Raw genomic sequence first — 20,516 nt, forward strand, 5'->3', positions numbered from 1 at the left:
TTGATTTTAATCCATTAAACATGTGCTGTATTGACAGTGAATGGTGTTTATGTTTTTAACAAGAGCACCAGGCAGCTTTTTTCTTTTCCTTCCTAGCACGTCCCCCTTCCCTTCCGAAGCTGACCGCATCCATGTTAGCAGAAGAAGCTTACTTCTTAAAAATAATTCTTCATGTCTTGCTTTAAATGATTCGTCTTTGCTTCTTTCTTAATTCTGTCAAGTCAGCTACTCAACCTGAGGATTTCCTAGCTGATTAATTACATGGTATCTATTTAATTATGAACTTCATCTTGCAGTAAGACCACAATCGTACATTCTTTTCCCAATTTCACCCTTTCTTTCCCAGACTCAGAGACCTGTCAGGGTGGGCAAGGAGCCCTGGGTGCCCCCCATCTCCCCTGTCCCAGCAGGGCCCCCAACCCCACTGCCCAACCCTCAACTCTATCTACCAGGACAGCTGTTTGCATGCAAGCAACTGTAGCAGGCTGCCAGGGAGATCCTCGGGGCCCTGCAAACCCTAAATGTCCCCCCCAAAAACCCTCAAATGACCCAGAGAAGCCAAGGGTCCTCATTTATGGAGTGTGAATGGTTCATCTGAGTGTGCAACGGGAATCACGAGAACTGAATCACTAATTTTTAGTCAAGATAAAATTTGTACGATGGAGTAAACCACTCAATATGCAAAAAAAATTGTGTGTGGTTTTGTATAACCATATAAATATGTTATACAGACATTATCCAGATTGAAATAGAAGCAACTGGTGGAGATGTCCGATCTCAGCCTGTTGCACAAGGACATTCAACAAGTCCTGATGCAATAAATGCAAGGCAACATATGATATGGGATAGCCGGGATATCCAAAGACGTTTCTGGCTCACTGCAAAGTCTAAACTTTCACTGAGATGGGAAACCATCGAAAAACAGTCCTGGTGAGGGGCTAAGGAGGCACGTTGGCCAAGGTGGTGCAAGGGGAGGAAGGGGAGGGATGGGAGGTGGGGATGGGTGATGGGCACAGCCCGCCCACTTGGTGCCCGGGTCCAAAAGTCAAGTTTCATTGCTCAAGAGCTCAATCCCTGCTACGTACCCATATGAAACTCAAGGCTAAAACGCACTGCTCTCCAGCAGGAGGGCGTATTGTAGCTCATTTCTTAGCCTGTTTAAGTGCAGGGTGATGTGAATACGCTCCCCGTATCGCATTGCCTTTAAAATCCATCTCGTGAAAGCTTCTGGTGTGTCCGTACGCAGCGAGCGCGGCTCCTGGCGATGCATTCTCATCCTTACACCCGACATCTTTTCTTATTAGCCATTCTCCCGGGCTGAATTCGCCCCGTTGCCAAGGCGACCGGCAGGAAGCAAAAAATCTTTCATCTGGGAGGGGACGATGGCGATGGATGAGGGAGTTTGAGCAAGGTCAGGCGTTTACCGCTGAATACAAATCTGTCACGCCTAATAGATGAAGCTCTTTAGTTTCCGAGCTACTCAGGCTGCTCCCAGCATCCAAGGAGAAAATAAAAAGACACTCAAGCATGAATGCCAATCAGCTCGTGCTGGCAACAATGATGTATATACATGTGCCACAGCAGCTGTACCAGGCTTGGCCACGGATGAAAGGAGAAATTAAATAGGTGTCAATAATTAGAGAAGGTCAGGATCTCAATCCCTGAATACTAAATATATTTTAATAACGTTGGCTGGGGAAGCAGAGAAGTTATTAAGCCAGGAGGCTCAAGAGGCCCCGACCCGGAGCACAATGGGATGCGGCGGCGGAAAAGGCGTCACGGGGGAGTGCAGCGGGGCACGGAGAGACCCCAAAAACAATGGGGCACTAAACGTGTGCTTAGCAAATGCAGCTCTTGTGCCTGGGCTGGCCAAGCTGCAGACAAGGGGAACAAAGTGAGGGCTGGAGCCGGAGGATTTGCAGAAGCCTGGGCAGGCTGTGCTGAAGGAGAGCAAGAAATTTGGTTTAGAGCAGGCACAAAATAAATGTTTTGGTGGAAAACAGGCAGTGGGCAGGCATCACCCCATTAAACCTTTGCTACAAGGACAGCATTTGACCTAAAGCCTTGTGTCCAAGGCAGTGAAAAGCTCACTCAAGTGTCCATGTGTTGCTCCAGAGACAGAATAAACTGCAGCTTCTCCACCCTGGTCCATAGCCACATCCGAAATCCTCAGCATGGACCGCTCCTGCCCAAACCATTTCCTCCAAAAGGACATGCTGGAGTAACGGTTGCACAGCTTAGCACCCAAACCGATTCGTTTTCCCCCATCCCACGCTGAGGATGAACAAAACCAGACAAAATGACTAAGTCCGTGGCTAAACTGAACCCACTTTGGGGGAGAAAGCTGTATTTTGCTTGCTTATCTGCAGATTTCAACAAAAAGCTCCTCCTTGCGTGCTGAAGGCAAGGCTTAATGGGATTTCAATGCTGAAAGCCACGGAGCAACCAGAGCAGTGCAAGCACACAAGATTACATATGCAACATTAAGTTTTAAAATGGCTTTAGATTTCCCTGAAAAAAGCCTGATTTCAAGTTGGCATTGCAAAGAACGCCTTCAACGTGCTAAAAAAATGTCTTAATTTGGGAGTATCAGCAGGTTGGGTTTGTGTTTTGTGTTTTTTTTTTTACTACTGTAAGGCAATTACACAGGAAGATAGATGTCAGAAAGCCAGCTCAGTACTAAAACCTTGCAAAAACACAAACATAATAAGCCGGATTCTCATCTCGCACATCATAGTTTAATTCCAAACGAGTTGTCCTGATGTTGAGCAGCTTCCCATCCAAAGAAGTCAAGGCAGAAATGAGATGAATTCTTTCTGGTAGACCGGGCTTATGTTGTCACCGAGCTCTGAGAAAGAAGAAAACCAAAAAGTCCTGAAACCAGGTGAAAAAAGGAGCAGGCTCACAGCATCTTTCTTACCCCATTACCACCGTTTTTGGTTTCTTCTTTCACTTCTCAGGGAATTTCACTTCTGTTCATCCATCTGCCCTCAGGCACCAATGGACTCCCGGTAGATGTTCAGCAAAAATCTGCTTTTAGGGACATTTTGTGATAGAGATGCCAGGACTTTTCCCAATCCTGCTTGCATATTTGCAAGCTGGGATCATGTGTCTTCTGTTCTTCTAAATTAAAACCTTCCAGTTCCCTCCGTCTCCTCTTGATGAAGCTCTGATCATTTCCCTGACTTTCCTGTGAATCTCGGCGCTTCTCCCACCGCAATCTGGCTTTTTCAGCCAAAGCTGTTTTAAGGAAGATTCGTCTTAATTTATGATTTTTAGCTATGTACTTTTATCTGGTCACGGGTAATAGAAATTGGCTTCGCTTTTATTATTTCATCACCTGGCTTGAAAAATGATAACATTTAACAGCTATAACACAGGCAAAGACTTTCCTTCGTGCTTCTGGGCTCCAGGTCTGGGTGGGAACTAAAGGGTGTTCCCTCCAGCCTTGGTGTCCGGGGCCATACCCCAAATATTGCACTGCCCAGGGCAAAGTACCACCACTGGAGGGGATCTATCAACATCATCCTAATTAAGTCATTACATTCAGCAGGTTTCATCTGCCTTCCCCTCAGCAATTATTTCCCATACAGAAAAAATGGACCTGAATCTCCATCGTAGGCGATGTAGGGTCGGGCTCTGCACCAGTCCATGCAAACCAGCGTGCCACGGCCCTAAATGCTCTATTTCTTGTAGCGATTTCTTGCACCCATCCTCACCTGATTCCTGGGCTTTTTACCCAATTCCTGTTTCTTTTGTAGCTGCAACAGATGCTTCCAAACTCCTGTCCTTTCTGCCACACCGCGAGATTAGCAAAATGTTGCTTTATTCAACCGAAACCGTCAGCGGAGATGTTTTAAATGACAACAACTGGGAACAGCTGCTGTTACCTGGAGGAAAGATCCTGAGGTTTTGGCAGGGAAAATCCTGCCAACTGTTTCTGGAATGAAACTGTTAATATCTCCGAACAGCTCAGAAATCCACCATAATACACTAAATTACAAACAACGGGGGGAAGAAAACGAGAAACCCGAAAGCGAAAACAAACAAGAAGGTAAACAAAGACTACCTAAGCTTTCTTTAATCCCGCTTTAAAAAAGAATCAGTTATTATGAGCCGCAAAGAAAAGTCTTTGTAATCCTTGTTAGACTCTTCTACAGGGAGCCAGCCGTGCTGTGCAGACACAAAACCCTCCGAGCCACAGCCCCGTGCCAAGGTGGCGAGCGCACGCGCGGCACCGCGGCGCTTCTCTCGGTAGCCTACCTTGGAAAAGTAGCTGACCAAAAGGGGTTTCCAAAATATAAATACCAACCCGGTTGCCTGCCCTTAATTTCAGCAGAATTACTGAGATTGATGCAAGAGGGTTGAAAATTTGATTTCTTTAACATCAGACCAAGGCACGGCTCTTCACCATGGCTCTGCTCCCACGAGATAGATTCAGTCCCAGGCAGCCGCCGTAAATCAGGAACGCGGCCACCTGAGGTCAATGTGGCTAAGCCAAAATCTATATATGCAGGAGATAATTTAGAGCCCGGAATAGCTGACACTACAATAGTTTGTGTCCAGCACTCCTCAAGCAGGGGATGCTCAGGTCTGGCTGGGAGCGAGGGTCCTGCTTTGCTCCAGCGGACACAGCGAGGGCTCCCGATGTATGCTAAGGTTTTTTGGGGTGCCCAGTATAGAGGGAAGTAACTGTTGTCCTAAAAATAATCTTTTCCATGCTCAAACTGCATTTTTTTGTGTGCTGTGAATGCTTTTAGAGGCATCCCTTCCCTCTTTGGCAGGGCGTTGGGAAACCAACTGGAGAAACGTGTGAATTTCTCGAACCTAATCTTTGCTCTGACTGATGTTTCTCTCCACAGACAGGAGCCCCGTGAATAGGAAATGAAAGGGAGTGGGAACACCTTTCACCCCCAAATCCACGAGGGATTTGGCCACTCCCTTGGGATTATTGGTCCAAATCCCATTAGGCAGAAGGCAGCGGTGCCGTGCACTGGCTGCGGCTGCGATTCGGGGGCAAGGATGCTAATTCCATTAAAGAACCTGCAGAAGGTAGACCCATGACAAAGAAACAGAAATCCTTCTGAGTGAATAAAGATAATGTTATGAAGTTAAAAGGAAAATATTAAACGGGCTGAAGGGGATAATGTCCTGAAAATGAAATTAAGTGTTTGCTTGCAAAGGATGGTCCTGGCCAGAGCCAGGCTGCCAGCTCCACGCTGCCGTGGACGCAGACAGCAGGGCTCACTTCCACCCCATCATTTCCTCGGACCTCTTCAAAATTAACTTCTGCCCTGGCGAGGCGAGTGACAGAGGCTGCGGAAATCAATTCTCATCTCCACTCCGCTGCTGGGAGGTCGCTGACTTGTGCAGATCTGTCACCGCGCTGATGCAACCGCAGCTGAGAGGAGGTACGTTGGAGGCAAACAGGACCTTGAAAGAATCGTGGTTGAGAGGCCCTTGTATCAGAAACCCTCCGTGCAGTAGCCTGAGCAGGGCACGGCGATTTTGCAGCACTGATAGCACCGTTTCAGCCATACAGAGGAGGAAAATTCTGTTTTTTCCTACAGGAGGGGCTGGCGCGTTGAATTTTGACAGCACCAATTTCAGCCTCCGTGGTCCAGGACAGGTACCTTTTGATGGCTGCTCACCTCGGCCCTCTATTCCTCCGAGAATCGGGGTGTTTTTGGAACAAATAACACCTCTCTGCTTTCAAGCCAGCCCTCCCCGGCTCAATCTTCCCCTTCCAGGGAAAGCAACAGCAAGGCGAGAGCGCTGCTGAATATAAATAGGAGCAAAGCACATTATAATTACAAATCTGGCTATCCAATGTGCAGCTCTAAACCCTGAAATGATAGGCTGACACTGTCATCCCAGCCCAGACACCAATTACAATTACATCTAACCGAGGCCACCGAGCCAGACAGGGGAAGGGGCAGATGAAAGATGCACCTTGGCGGGGATCCGGCTCCTCGACTCCCAAGAAATTGCCTTCTGCAAATTATTAGCGAGTCGCTTGAGCTAAATAATTAAGGCTTTTATTTATTTTTTTCTCCCTTATTACTCTCTGATCTGCCAGGTGTAAATAACCCCACGGAGAAAACCCTAATAGGTCTGAATCAGCATCAGAACCCAAAGGGAAAAAGCATCCTGCCCCCAAGCTGGTGCTGGGCGGTGTTTTGATCTTAACAGACTCTCCGCTCCTAAATTCAGCCCCAAAATCGATTGGTGAGCTCATTACATAAATCCATATTCAACTATTTGGTCTACATTTAACACTACAACAAGGGTAGGCAGGGCAAATTAAATGGATTTCCTTCCAAGTGGCACAGAGCCCGAGTTTCTCCTTCTTCTTTGAATCCTCTCCCACCCATCTTTCGCCACGCTGGAAAAAAAATAATTCACTTTTTGCACACCTACAAGGGATGACAACGCTTACAGCCTTTTATGATCGGAGGTGTAGGTGCTAATGGGATCGATGCAGCTGTCTCCGGAGAGATATTGGCAGCAGGTTTTGGTATCTCATGCACGTGCCCTGTACTCCTTTTAGAAGTACATTTCCAGCAGATACAGGTGACACGCGGTATAGGAAAGGCATCACTCAACACGAGCAAAGGACGCGCTCGCCTGGCTGCTCATTTTCTCCTAAATACAGCTGCCAAGCTTCAGCGACTGGCTCGGAAAGCAGCTTCCAGGAATTTCTAGAATATGCCCCCTAACTTCTCAAATTAAGGGGATACAAAGGATATTTGAGGATAATCCCGGACCCTGTCGTATCCACGGCGATGGCAAGGACACCGTGGCACTGCACAGCCTGTCCAACCCTCAACACTAATTCTGAGGATGAACAGGTCCAAATAAACTCTACCCTAAATCAGTACTTTGTAAAAATCAGGTACCATTGGTCCTGAGCAGGAATAAAAGCAAAAACCAATATAATACCTTGCAGCTTCCTAAATAGGGCCACGTGTAAGACATGTTTGGGGGTTGTTTTCCCTGAATCTTTCCATCAGGAAGCGAAGATACGAAGTTAATATCGCTGACAAATATGCCCGGAGATTAATTTGATGTTTCTCCCATAAAGCAAACACGTCCAGCTGTTTCTTCCCCTTTCTTACCGTCGATCAAACGGCAGCTCAGCAAATAGGTTTCTGCCGCGAAGGTGACAAGGTGGTGCACCACGTATAAAAACTCATCAGCGCTCAGGACTGCAGACAATGCATCTCCTGACCTTATTACTGGCAAGCTCTGCAGTCTAACTTCATCTGTGCTTCTAAAGGAAGATGCTACGGTTAGGGAACAATCAGTGCCTGGGAAAAGGGGGGAAAGAGTTGACCGAGCGAGGAGTTAAGTTAGAAATTCAGCTTGGGAAATGGCAGGTGAGGGCTGAAGTTGGTCACCCAACCATACGTGGTCAAATGAACAAGCCTACAAGGACTCGAGCCATAAATATCTTCGATTCCTACCCAGTATCCAGCTGCAGAACGCAAAAACACTCTGTGTTTTAAAATGTAGGTATCTTTAGGACACCTTAGATAACCAAGAAAATTGAACTCATTTGAGCAGAAGGCACCCAAGCGAATTACTGGGAGGTCTGCAGACAAACCTGGGCACACCAGGGTCAGACAAAGAGTTTCAGCACTTGTTTGTCTTTCTTCCAATAATTTCCCAACTCCTTCTTTAGAGGCGGTTTAAAGGAAGAAAATCTTTGCCTAGATAACCTACAAAATCCAATCGAGCCCCATGGCAAACAACCCTCCGAGCGTGCACAGGGCCATGGACCTCCACGAACGGCCGGGACTTCTGACACCAGTGCTGCCACCTCTACTTCCAGTAAAACTATAATCCCTGTTTATACACACAAATAGGTTCCTACAAGCTCTAAGGAGCCTGAAAGTTCATAACCGAGGACAGGCAGCCACCCCAAAAGCCTTGGGAAGCCCCAGCCAGGGGCACAAAGAGTTGCACCCAGGTGGCAGCATGCTCCCGAAGCCCTGTGCAACTTCGCTGACCTCACCTCAACCAGGAGCTTCTCCAGAATTTGACTCGGAGCCTTTTATGGATTATTTTTTTTCCAACAGCTTTATCTGAATGTGTAATAGGTTGCGTTGCTCTCGGTGAAAACATAAAGTGCTGAGGTTACGCAAACCTGAAGGAGCGGCTCTTGAATGAGCTCTTCACAAAAACCTGTTTTCTCTGCGCTCAAATTGCTACGAAAAAAAATGAAGCTTTTAGGGACGTAAGCCCAGTCATTCATATAACACTCGTGAAGACCAAAAGGTTTGCTTTTACAGGTTAAAATAATAAAAAAATTCAAAAACTAGGAACACTTGCAGTAAGAGTTCCGATACAAAGCTATCATACTAATTACATTCAATTGTCTGGAAACTCATACAAGCCTAGAAATTACATCACTTCCACATTTCAAACATCGCCCTTCAGTTCTGCTTCCCTGCCAAATTAAATTCTGACACATCTTGAAGTTTGGGAACTAATTGTGCAGTTATTTATTCTATCTCGTGATTCTTCTGACATTACCACGTAAAGTTAATATACGGTAAGTGATATTTTCATTAACACCACTTAAATGTTAATTGCCTTCCAGTTTCCCGGGACTATTATTTATCAACACATATCCTGTTCTAGAAACACAAAATCATGGGAAGGCTGGCTTGGAAACTGTAAACAGCTCTATAGGAAATTATTACTCCTCTGTCTGTTATTCAGATTATCCTAAATCAATTTTAATACACAGCTGTGTTTGTGACAATAGCTCTTCCTCCCTTATATGCAAGAAATTTCACAGTGTTTTCTGAAAAAATCTGTCATGTCTTTACAGACTCTTTGTGCTTGGATCACTCTTTTGTTCTGTGTTCTTTTTAATTTTTAAAGAAAACACGAGAACGTTTGTAAATGATTCAGGAAACACAAATGTTCGTGTGTATCTGACTGCCACCTTGGAACTAAGATGTATTTTACGTATTTTTAGGACAAGATCAAGCATCCCCTACCTGCATTAGCTGTGTCCGAAGCTTGCCTTTAAGAACAGATCTCTGTCTGCTCACACCTGAGCATTTCTCACAACACTGGTCCCTACATCCAGAACCTTTCTGGTCCAAACCAGAAAATAAAACCAAAAAAATAAAACGAAGAAAACTCTGGATATAATGCTCCCTGCCTGATTTCCACTGTGCAATTCTTGAATCTGTTACGGTAGAAAATCTCCAAAAAAATTCACTTAAATCCAAAGAAAGCAGAACCAGAAACAAACTCAGGAACTCAACCAATCCTTTCCAACATCCCGTGGCAGGGTTAAAAATACCCCTGTTATTCCTGGAAAACGTTTGCCTACCTTGTTCATGAAGACCTGCAGAAGGAGCAATTCTAAATATCTTCCAAGACAATCCCTTGCAGAGCTTTGGTCAGTCTTCTGGGCACCTCTAGGATGGCCTTTCTACACCTTTTTTTTAATTTTAAACCAGAAAGATATTCTGCTGATTTCGTATTTTTGCTTATGTCTGCCATAAATCCCCAGTAAGGTGTCATAATGTTATGGCAAAGACCACCGTAAAAGCATATAAACCAAATTTATTCTTACCATTATCATGATTATTACTGCTTATGCAGTGCAATAAACGCGAGCGGCTTACCAGTTGTGCATACTAAAACAAGGAGGTTAAGGCTCTTGTCTCAGCACAAAACCACACGATGTTGGTTCAGGAGGTCATTCTCCTTCCCAACCCCGAGCCTCGTGCAGGTCCTTAGGTGCTTTTGTTGTTTTGCTGCCAGAGGTTTCCCCTGTAGCATCTCTTTGGCCAACCAGCCTAATAAATAAGCCTTCAGAAAATACATTTCGCATGCCGGCAGAGTTGCCGTTCTCCGGGTTAGGAAAAAGAAAAAAAAAAGCAATATTTATATGTACATACACACATTCGATTTTGAAATTTGCAAGTGGAGTCTTGAAATAGCCCCTCGCATCTTCCTCCACGGCAAGGAGGAGCCCTGGGAAATTTGCTAGTTCTAATTCAGGGCATCGAGGGCAGACTGGAGAGGCAGCACGTAGCAGCTTCCCATGCTACGGCAGGACCAGGATTATTAGCACGAAGATACACCTGCCTAACATCTTCCCAAAAAATCCATTCATTACTTTTTTCACTCATTTTTCCCGATATTCAAAACCCTGCTTTTATATTTCACCTTAGTTTTAAGACTAACCACAAGCAAGACTAACGTACGCTGTTTGGCTCTTCCAACAAACCTGCAAAGACTAAAAATCTGAATTTTAATGGCAAAATTAGCTCCATTTCTTAACACGTAGATAGATTTTGATTTCTTAAGGAGGAAGTGAGACTTAGAATAAAGGGAAATGATGCCTTGCAGAATGGTTTTCTAATAGGAATTCAGGGAAAATGATTTCTGAAGATTGATTCATCCCTGTTTCTTTGTCAAGGAAAAGTAATTTACAAGTTTCCCAACCTAAGTCTTATTATACAACAAATGCAAACTCCTCGCGAAGATCTTGCACATGCAAAACTGTTACATCTGCCAGCTGCTAAGCCGAAAACGTGCGACAAGAAGCGGCCGCACAACTCGGAAGCAGAGGAATTGAAAAGGAAAAGGATGTGATGGAAATGAGAAACTGAACCACACACAGCTGAGCACAAGCAGGGGTGTTCAGAGCTCGTTGGAGCTCACCCCTTGAGGGTCTTTCCAAGAGTCTCAGCCCTCTGCACCCTTCTCCATCTCCCTACAACGTCCAATCTGGGACATGCTCAAGCATTACAATGCCAAGAGCCAAGGCTGATTTACAGCATTTTTACCAGCCTCTGAGCGAGGGCATCTTCCTAAGCTGCGGATTTGTCTAGCGAGGAATTTACTGCAGAAACACAGCTAATAATTATCCCGTTGTATACATGCGTTGATGATTTCAGGGCTGTCTTTATCTGATCTTTCACCTGCTAGAATAAAACAATCCCTCCATACGTCCTCTGAATATCTGAAGGATGAGGAGCTGCTGGCGTAAAGCAAATAACTGCCTGGAAGTTCTTTATAGGAAGATTTTCCTCGGGGATCTTCTCTTCAGCTGAAGTTATGCGTGTCCATCATTCACCACCACGCTGCTCTCTGCTCATTTTCTAGGTGTGCAAATAACAGGTTTTATACAGTTATAAAAATAAGGCAGCCGACGGAGATCTCTTTCAGCTGCTTTGTCTTGCTGAGAACCAGCTTGCCAGTACTTGTACCGGGAGTGCGTATTGTAGGGTTTGTTCCTTTACCTGCTTAATAGGATCACGCATGCCTGTAGGTCCAGAGCAATTGTTCTTTGGCAGAGTCACGAGGCAGAAACAGAGGCCAGCAGGTAGCCAAGTGGCTTGAGAAACCCAGGATGTGATGGTGGAAGATTACGAGAGAAGAGAAATCCTTTGATATCTCTTATTTACTGCTTTGCTTTTTAAAGAAATAAGCATTTAAAGCTGCAGTTTATAAATTTATTATCAACTGGTGAGCAGTCTCTTGCTTGGAGTATGGCATTAAGGCCGTTAATGGGAAAAAAAGGGAACAGGAGAAGAAATGCTGCCTGATGCGTGGATCGCAACCCATCCACCATCACTTCTTTCACCCTAGTTCGTAATAATCTGCTGAGTACAGCGTCTCTTCAGCCACGAGCTCAGCTAAGGACAGAGATTTTACATTTCTGGCTTTTTGTAGTCTAAGCACAACACCTACCCAAAGAGTTTGGAGCATCCTCCAGCCACGTCTGGAAGAGTGAAAGCCGAGGCTATTATCTGCGGGAGCTCGCAGCCCATTTGGCTTTCACTTCTCATTTCTGTGTTGGCTAATTCCAATTTAGCAGCACAGCATTTACAAGGGACGCGCTCGGTCTCAGTCGGAGCTCGTTTCTTCTTGCTTTAAGGCCAACTCACGTGCTGCTCCTCCGGGTCCTACAGTTAACGGTGGTCAAAACGGAGGCTGTCAACCTACACGTCTGCATAATAATGATGGCGTGGACCGATTACATCCTTTTACCCATGCTAAACTTCCAATATCCCCCAAGATAACATACAGAACACAGTTAGCTCTCAGCATGGTCCAAATTATTGGACCAGCCTCCCAGAAAAAGCCACACCACCAAGCTGGGTCATCGCCAGCCCCCACCAGAGCCCTCGCTGAGCAGAGCAGAAATATTTCCCCCAGCCCCACCACTTCATCTGCATTTGTAGCTGGCTCCTGCGCCAGCTGTGCATGCCGGCCCCCCCTTCACCTCCGAGGAATTGGAGTGGCATTGTTTGAAGAGCTGATTAAACAGCCAGGAAAAAGTAATCCATCACTTAAAAAAGGGAAACGGAGACAGTTTGCAACGGTGTCCTGGAGCTCTTTAGTATCTGCTCTTCATTTTCTTCGATTTTAATCCAATGCCCAGCATCATAAACACAAACACAGGGTATAAAATTAACTGACAGCACTTCATGACGAGGTAGGAGCGGCGCTGAGTTAAACCCAGTTTTGCTTTGGCTGATCCTAGAGCCAGATTAAACCCCCCTACAGTAGGAGACGGCCCGTTTCCTTCAGTTGTTCGTGCATGCAAATATCATTCGAGTGCATGAGCTGAATGCCAGATTCAGCTTGAAAGAAAACAAAGAAAATAAAAAGCAAAGGCAAAACAATCCTGCATCTCCCCACGGCGACATCTGAAGGGGAAACAGGTTGGTTTTGAACAGGATGATGCCTCGCTGATCCCTGCTGTCCTTCCTCAATATCACACAGGCATTTTTTCCGCCCGTGAAATCTAGTTTCTAAGTGCTTTCTCATTTTCACCTTTGTCCCTAAGGGAAGATAACCTCATCAGCACCTCTGGTGACTGCACAGAGACAAGGGAAACGCTCATCTGGCAGGATCCTGCAAGGGCAGGGCTCTCCCACCAAGCTACATCACTCCATGACTGCAAAGATTCTGCTCTTCCCAGGCCAAATCAGGGAACGAAGGATGCTTCTGCACGTTCCCATGCCCTCAGCTTCCTGGCATCGTCTTTGAGAAGCAGCAAGTGCATCCTGCAGCCCGGAGCGGGTCATTAATCATTTACAACCCAGAAACTGTGAAAGGTTTTTAACCACATTTTACAAGGCGTCTGGTTTAAGATGAAGACATCTTTCTGCTGGCTTAAAAAAACATGAAGGAGTAAACCAAAATACCTATGCTGCTGTATAATGCAGTCCATACAACTAAACGACTATTAATTTCAGAGCAACAGAGCAGCATTTGTCCTTCTAGTACATAGACACAAACCTTATGATCTCAGTGGTTGGCTGCGCTCGATAGCCCCGTGCCAAAATGTTTTTTCTTTCCCTTTCCTCAAGACAAAACCTTCTCCAAAAGCTTAACACAACTAGATATATAATCCCTTAATGCTTATGGACTGTTTCATTCCATCACCTCACCCACTTATGACCATCTTCTCCTATTTCAGGAGGACAAAGCTCCCCTACAGACGGTGAGGCATCGCCGTTGGCTCTTCGTGCAGGTTTAGTTGGCCTCCAGAGTCAGCTCTAGGACAAGGCCAGCATCTGTAATTGCCTCAGTGAACAAAATGTCTCAAAGTATCTGAGAGCTTGGACACACTTTTAACTACAGCCAGCCAGCTGGAGAAGTAAAAGGGAATAAAGAATAGTAGCTGCTCGCTTGGGATTTTTATGTTAATAGCATTAATTACATCTGCAATTCTGTGTCCTTTGCATCTTACCAGGCTCTGGGATGATTAGCTGTGCACTGGCCTGTGCGTTTCCAGCTTCATTTTCAGCTACACACTGATAAAATCCTTCATCTGACTTTACCAAGCCCAGAATCCGCAAGTTGCTGCCACCCTAGAGAAATACGGAAAATGGAAAGAAAGGAAGAGAATTAATTAGAAAAACACCAGCCAACGTGAACGAGGATTACAAAACCTTCACGGAACAGCTGTTCTGTGAAACAAAGGCACTGCGCACGCAATCTCAACCCCAGATCACATAGGCATCTAAGGACAAGGTCTGTAACAACGAGAATCTTCATCAGAAACCTCTCGACACGTGGTATCTTTGCATTTTGTTTGAGGGAAGGTGCCTACGGGCCTGAGGTTGGACTCACTTTGTTGTCCATCCAACACCTTTCTCAAGGTTTAGGCTCCAAAATTACAGCCAACCACTTGGTTAGTGCTCCGAATTTTGTCTTGGCCCTTAGCCGCAGGGAAGATTTAAAAGAACTTTCAACTTCTGTGTCTTTGAACAAATGCTGTGCTGAAGGTCAAACCCTCCTGATGGCTCGAGGCCTGGAGATCCTCCAGAAAAGGTCACTCTGCGCTTACTCCATTTGAAAGAGATTTAGCTTTTAACTTCTGTTAGCACAAGCAGAAACCTATTATCTTGGGTAAAAAAAAAAAAAAAAAAAAAAAAAAAAGGAGTGAGGGGTGTGCTCTGGCTGAAACATGCCTTCTATTAACAATAATTTAAAAGTGAGACAGTTTTCCACCACCACATAACCATGACAGCAACAGAGCTGTCCTTTTCCTTGGAAGCTTAACGCTTCTGGCTGCTTTTTAACGAGCAATGATGTATAATAATCAAAAAAAGTTGAACTTACTATTGCGTATGGCAGAGTGTATCTATCGTGCATGAACACCACATTAAAACTGTTTTTTTTTTTTTTTTTTTTTTTTTTTTTGATTGGTAATTAAAAGATGTTATTGGTTACAAGCTGAAAAATTAGAAAGCACTGAACCAAGCCATGAACAAGTCACATCTCGTGGCCTATGGACATCTTCACTGTCACTGAGATTTTGGGGGCTCTTTTCCAATATTTCAGCTCATTTACAAGTGGCACTGCTTTCAGGAGATCAATGCTTTTGGAAAACTCAGCATAAACTAAGCTTATAACAGCTGTATTTAAACTAAAAGGGGTGGGAGTCCTGCATGGGGATGTTACGTTGGGGAGAATGTGCAAAAATTCTCTTTAAAAATCTAATTATATCAGAAAACTATTCTCATTATTAATCCCCTTTGATTTATACAAAATCAGTGTAAGAAATAATTCCTCTCATCAACCAAGCCATAAGTTAGACAAAGTATTTCTTGAAACAAACCTGAAGCTACTGCAGGGAGACTCAACGGGTGAAAATTACCAAGAAAAGCATCTTTTGCTCATGTAACTCTGTGGAGCACCACCAACGTGTTCCCTAATGCTTGTTCTGGTACCCTGAAACCTTAAAGATCTGTACTTAAAAGGAGAAACTAAAATTTGTCTTCATCAGTGAACCTTTGCACTCGACCTTAGCCATCGTTTGTCATTCCTAACAATCTCGTGAGTCTGACTTCCTTAGAGAAGAGATCTAGTATTTCTGTTCCAAGGCCAATAGTTAGTAAGGAAGTCGTTAGCACTTGGCAAACGATATTATTAACAATAATTTAGATTGGGATCACAAACTGTTATATCTCTCCAAAAAGAAGTGTTTAAATCTCCCTAAATCTGGGACACAGCATCAACAAATTTGCTATAACATCTTGCTGCAATGCTCCTTCTTCGCACTAGGAGGCACAATAAATTTTGTTTGGGAAAGCTTCCAAGTTTGCAAAGGCAATGATTGGGTCAAGTATCAGAAGACATTTCCCAACTTGATAAAAAATCTCAACCATTAGTGAGTAAAAAAAAAACTAGAGAATTACCACTATCTGAAAATAGTCGCTAGGAATGACCACTTCTCCATTCTTGATCCACTCCACCGTAGGGATGGGCTTGCCAGACACGGCGCATTCAAACTCGATGTCCATGCTCTCGTAGGCATAAAGATTCGACGGGCGAACTAAAAACCATGGTGGAACTACAAAAAGAGGTGGGGGGAAAAATGAAAGCGGCGATGAGTAAATACAAGTAAAGGTTTAGCAAGTAAATAATTTCAGTAAGCCTTCAAAAATATCAGAAATAGGTAGAAAACACATCTGTAATTCAAATTCTTCTCTTCAACCTTTAACAAGGAAACACTAGGGAAAACGTTTATTCTAGAGAGAGCACTTAATGGTTGCTTTTAATATTCATTTCTAGCCTTTTTGTTCATTTTTTGGGGCCAAAAGAAAGAATTTGAACTTCAATTTACAAAACATGCAAGTTGTTTTCCAGTGCACACAACCCGAAATTTTATAAAAGTAACTTGATCGTAGGAAATTAAATAAATAAAAATATAAATAAATAAATCTCTAGGAAGGAGGGTAATTAAATCTCATTCATTTCAAAGGATTGGATGCCAACTGCTAACTTAACAAAGACTGTAAGTCAACGTATGGAGAGGTACGTAAAGGGATAAGACAAGTTCATTGGCAAGCAACACAGAATTAGGAGCATTTAGAGACATTTTCATCTAAACCAGGACTTCTGACCGAGTTTAATAGAAGATGAAGAGATAATCAATAACTAGGAAATCCGTCCCCAGTGATGGAAGAAGAAAAAAATAGTTATCTTTGCTGAGAAGGAATACTTATTAAGCCAGCAATTATCTGTTGCCTTGCATTACTGTAATGTATTCACAGCTTTTCAGTATGCTATACGATATGCTAATTTAATTTCATCATTATTGTAACACTAGCACAATAGAAATTAGCAAGTTGAGGAAAACCACTCATAACGTCACCGTCCTGACGAGCCCACTCCCCTCGCATCCAACTGAAGAGCACCCACCAAAAAAAAAAATATATCAGCATTCCCACCAGCTTTCCCAGGGGAACGATGGTTTTGAATATCCATAGTCCTCGGGAAGCCAGAAAGGATTAAATTTCCAAGTACCATCCACGACTTATCATTTCAGACAGAAAATCCAATTGTGTTTCTTGAGCCATCCTTCCTGCTGTCTGCTTATAATATTTATAAAGCTGTAATATTCAAACCCCCCCCCCCCCCCCCTAAATTAAAAGAAGGTGAAGATTATAAAATCAATTGCGCAGAAGCTAAAGAAATGTTACAGTCGAGGCTGCCCTTGCATCCCTAATTCGGACGCCAGGTTTGCAAGGATTACAGCACACTCCCCAGCTAAACCATCAAATTCTGCAGCCTCCCAGGGCTCTCAGAGGAGCACGTCTGCTGTAAGTATTTTAGGATCTGATTTCCAGCTTCCTATTTAGTACACGGCTTCACGCTTTCTAGGCTTCAAACTCTTCCGTGCAAGCAAAACGACGAGTTTCCAGTAGGGTTTTCTCTGGTTCCTATTTTGGCATGATCCACGCGCTTCCTTAATCTCGTAGCACTCTGCCAGCGTCACAAATCAAGAGAATATCCAACGTACAGCTTAAAGGACACGAGAACTCCCCCCAGTTTTTCTGGATGAGTTAGGTGTGACTTAGAGCAGTCTCCACTGAGACTAACGTCTTCCAGTTGTCCACCAGACCTTAAAATCTCATGGGGCAAGCAGAACATGAGTCAACCCAACCATCTACAGCAACAGAAGCGTCGTGCAAGTGACCAAAGCATTATCTTGATGTGCTCTTCACAGCTGCATTTAACTACCTTACCCACATAACTCTGCCTGCAATCACTTACTTGCCCTTATTGGCATTACAGTTTCCAGCTTGGGTAATAAACGACAGCAGAGTCCTTGAGATGCCATCTCTTTCATCATACACTCCCGACAAATCCTTGGAGGGCTCTCCAAGCTTGCGTCCACAACAAGGTAGGAGTATTTTGGAGAAAATTTGATTATTTTATTTAAAAACAGTACAAAATGCATGAAAACAAGATCAAATTAAGACTGCAAGGCTATCGTGTCAGCTATTTCTTAATTTCTAGCAATTGCTTCTGCTTTGGAGCTAAGTTATCTACACAAATAAGCACGAGCCCTGGGCCCCTCAGCGTTGCTCCGATGTCAAGTCTTCCCTGGTTCTCTTTCAGATCAGCCTTATTTTCCACGCACCTAACAGTTTTGGATACCTAGAAGCTCCCAATCCGGTTCCGATCAACTCCAGTGTGCACAAATTAAACCTGATGAGCTGTCCTGATTAACTTAGCTGCCTAATTTCCTACTGAAGAGGCTCCCACGGAGGTGCGTGCACAGGTCAGGAAGGCTCTGCCTGCTTTTGGGGGGGCACAACAGGTTCAAGACCCCACAGCCACAGGAGCATGCAAGAAATTCTGCAGGTTTTTCAGGAAAAAAAAAAAAAAAAAAAAAAAAAAAAAACATCACTGATAGGGAAACACCGGTAATGAGGATGACGATTGAGATTATTATTTTTTTAAATAACATCAGATACACTAGAGACATACAAAAAGACACAGCGGCAGAGCGGAGAATAATCAGCGTTGAATAGCTCGGTTCAAGGGAAAGCAAACAAGCTGTTTGTGTAACAAAGAGCTGAATTAAAAATTAAGAAGCAAGCGAATTCACATGCTCATTTTTAGCTTCTTTCCACCAGTATATTTTATTCAATAAGCTCACACCAAACCCCCCGCTATCTACGCAGTTTACAAACCCCGCAATTTTTCAGAGCTCTGACAAAACCATAAACTACTCAATCTTCATTAGAATGGTTTATTGCCGTGTCACCAGAAGCCTGTAATTAATTTAGAGGCTTGTAATTCACAGATTCCTGCCAGTTCTTCTTTCTGACGCACACATTCACGGACCCTGACCCGAAGGTTTGCCCTCCCTCCACCAGCACGGGGTCACTGCTGCTCCCCTCCCCAGTTTCCCTCTATTTAAAAAAAAAAAAAAAATTGTTGGCATTTTTCTAGACAGAACAAATGTATTTAATAATTATCGTGTGTTCAAAAACCTTTTATGCAGTGGGGTAGGTGTATTATTTTCAAAAGACATCATCCCAGCTTCCATAAAGCAAATCAGACAGCACGAAACACAGGTAGACGCTACAAATAAGGACACCCCGACATGCCAAAGCAGACAGATGTAACACATTCAGACTCCTGCTCTATATACGTTATGCATACATATAAAACGCCAAGCACCATAAATACACGTGCCATAAATATTTTATAGATCAATAAACGCCAAGCGCTGCCGTGTTCGCTCCCTTCTTTTGCTCTGTGCTGAATATTTCAAAGGCCCGCGTACATGGAGGAGGTTGGTGAGTTGGGCTGGAAAGGCAATGAAAATGCTTGCTTGTTGCTCGTGTTCCTTCTAATTATATCGTGGCAATATAAAGGCAACTTGAAGAAACCGCAGGCATTTTTTTTTTCCCACCAGAAAACTTACGAGCTTTCAGAGAAGTTTTTATATATATATATTTTTAGAAGGTTTCTGTGAATGGGTGGAAAGCTCAAGTTCAGCGAGATTTCAGCAGCCTTGCGCTATGGTATCCTTATATCGTCCTTTGCCCCGTTGAAACCTTAAAACCTATCCTCAGACAAAAATAATTTAAGATGAAAACTCAGAAGGCTCCATTTTTAGACCTCATCGGAATGAAAACACTTTTCGAAGCGCTCGTTTTCCTTATTTCACAGCAACCCAGCCACATAAAAAATGCCCCGGTCTCAGGCTGAGGATATTTTATGCTGTGTGCTGTACCAAAAAAAATGGAAGTAAAAATAAAACCCAAAAGGTTAATCAGACATGTAAAAGACATCCACAAGATTTGGGGTTTTAATAGAATACCAGGGGACCCCCGACAGCTCTGAGGGGCTCTGACAGAAGCCAGCGATGCTGCAAAAAACTGCTGGAGGTTCTGGGGTCTCGAGCCTTGCTTCAAACAAGTGGGATTTCCCCTCCCAGGAGCACAAGAGGCTGCATTTATTCAGAAGAATGTCAAAGATTGGTCGTAATGAGCCTGTAGAAGAGACATGGGGACTAATCGAGCCCTTGCCGGCAGCAACAGCTAGCGTGGAGCGTTGGGTGTTGGGCTGACCTCCCCATTTCTAGAAATACCTTTTGCGAGATGACAGCTGATCTTGCGACAAGAGGAAGCAATTTTACCTCAGAAATGTCAGCGTTTTCTAATGCGAAGCGTCTTCCCTTTGCATGTTTGAATAAGGAATGTGGTCCTACTGACCCAAGAAAGATAACTGCTGTCAGCGAGTGCCCAACCCTGTCAGCCTGCAGAACGGGAAGACTTTCAATTGCGTGTGCTTAAAGGGACCCTTTGTCATCTCCTATATCCCAATCCTTCCAAAAGGGCCCTCGTATTTTTCACTGCTAGCTTGCACAAGCCATGGGCTTAAAATAAAGCCCGAAACTATTTCAACAGGTCACAAAAAAGGGCCTACGAATGCTCTTACAATATACAAGAGCTCTTTGGAGAGAGTACGAGGCAATAAATAAATAGATACCTAATAATGTGTCTTCAAAAACTAGATTAAAATTCCCATCTTCTTCTTTCCTGCCACAGCTCGGTACCCTTGTCTGACTCTATGCTCTGCACCTGACGTTCAGGAAGGCGATATGATATCAATACATCTCCCCTCAGACCAGCCTTGAAGAAATAAAAGAAAAACGACGCTGTTAGTCTATGTAAAACTTCATTCTTCACCTAAATAAAGGCATGGCTTGTCTTCTT

The 20,516-nt window shown here is 44.0% G+C and overlaps 1 protein-coding gene across 1 annotated transcript in view; it reads right to left on the reverse strand.

Annotated features, from left to right (window-relative positions):
• LOC311426563 (netrin receptor DCC-like) overlaps window positions 1–20,516 on the reverse strand; it is a 357,945-nt gene that overhangs the window by 144,921 nt on the left and 192,508 nt on the right. The window contains exons 6-7 of the mRNA XM_084502992.1: window positions 15,693–15,847; window positions 13,739–13,859 (exon numbers count right to left, since the gene is read on the reverse strand). Of these exons, the coding sequence (XP_084359118.1) occupies window positions 13,739–13,859; window positions 15,693–15,847 (276 nt within the window). The remainder of the gene's footprint in view (window positions 1–13,738; window positions 13,860–15,692; window positions 15,848–20,516) is intronic.

This window comes from Aythya ferina (genome assembly GCF_964211825.1).
Source record: "Aythya ferina genome assembly, chromosome: W".
NCBI lineage: Eukaryota > Metazoa > Chordata > Aves > Anseriformes > Anatidae > Aythya > Aythya ferina.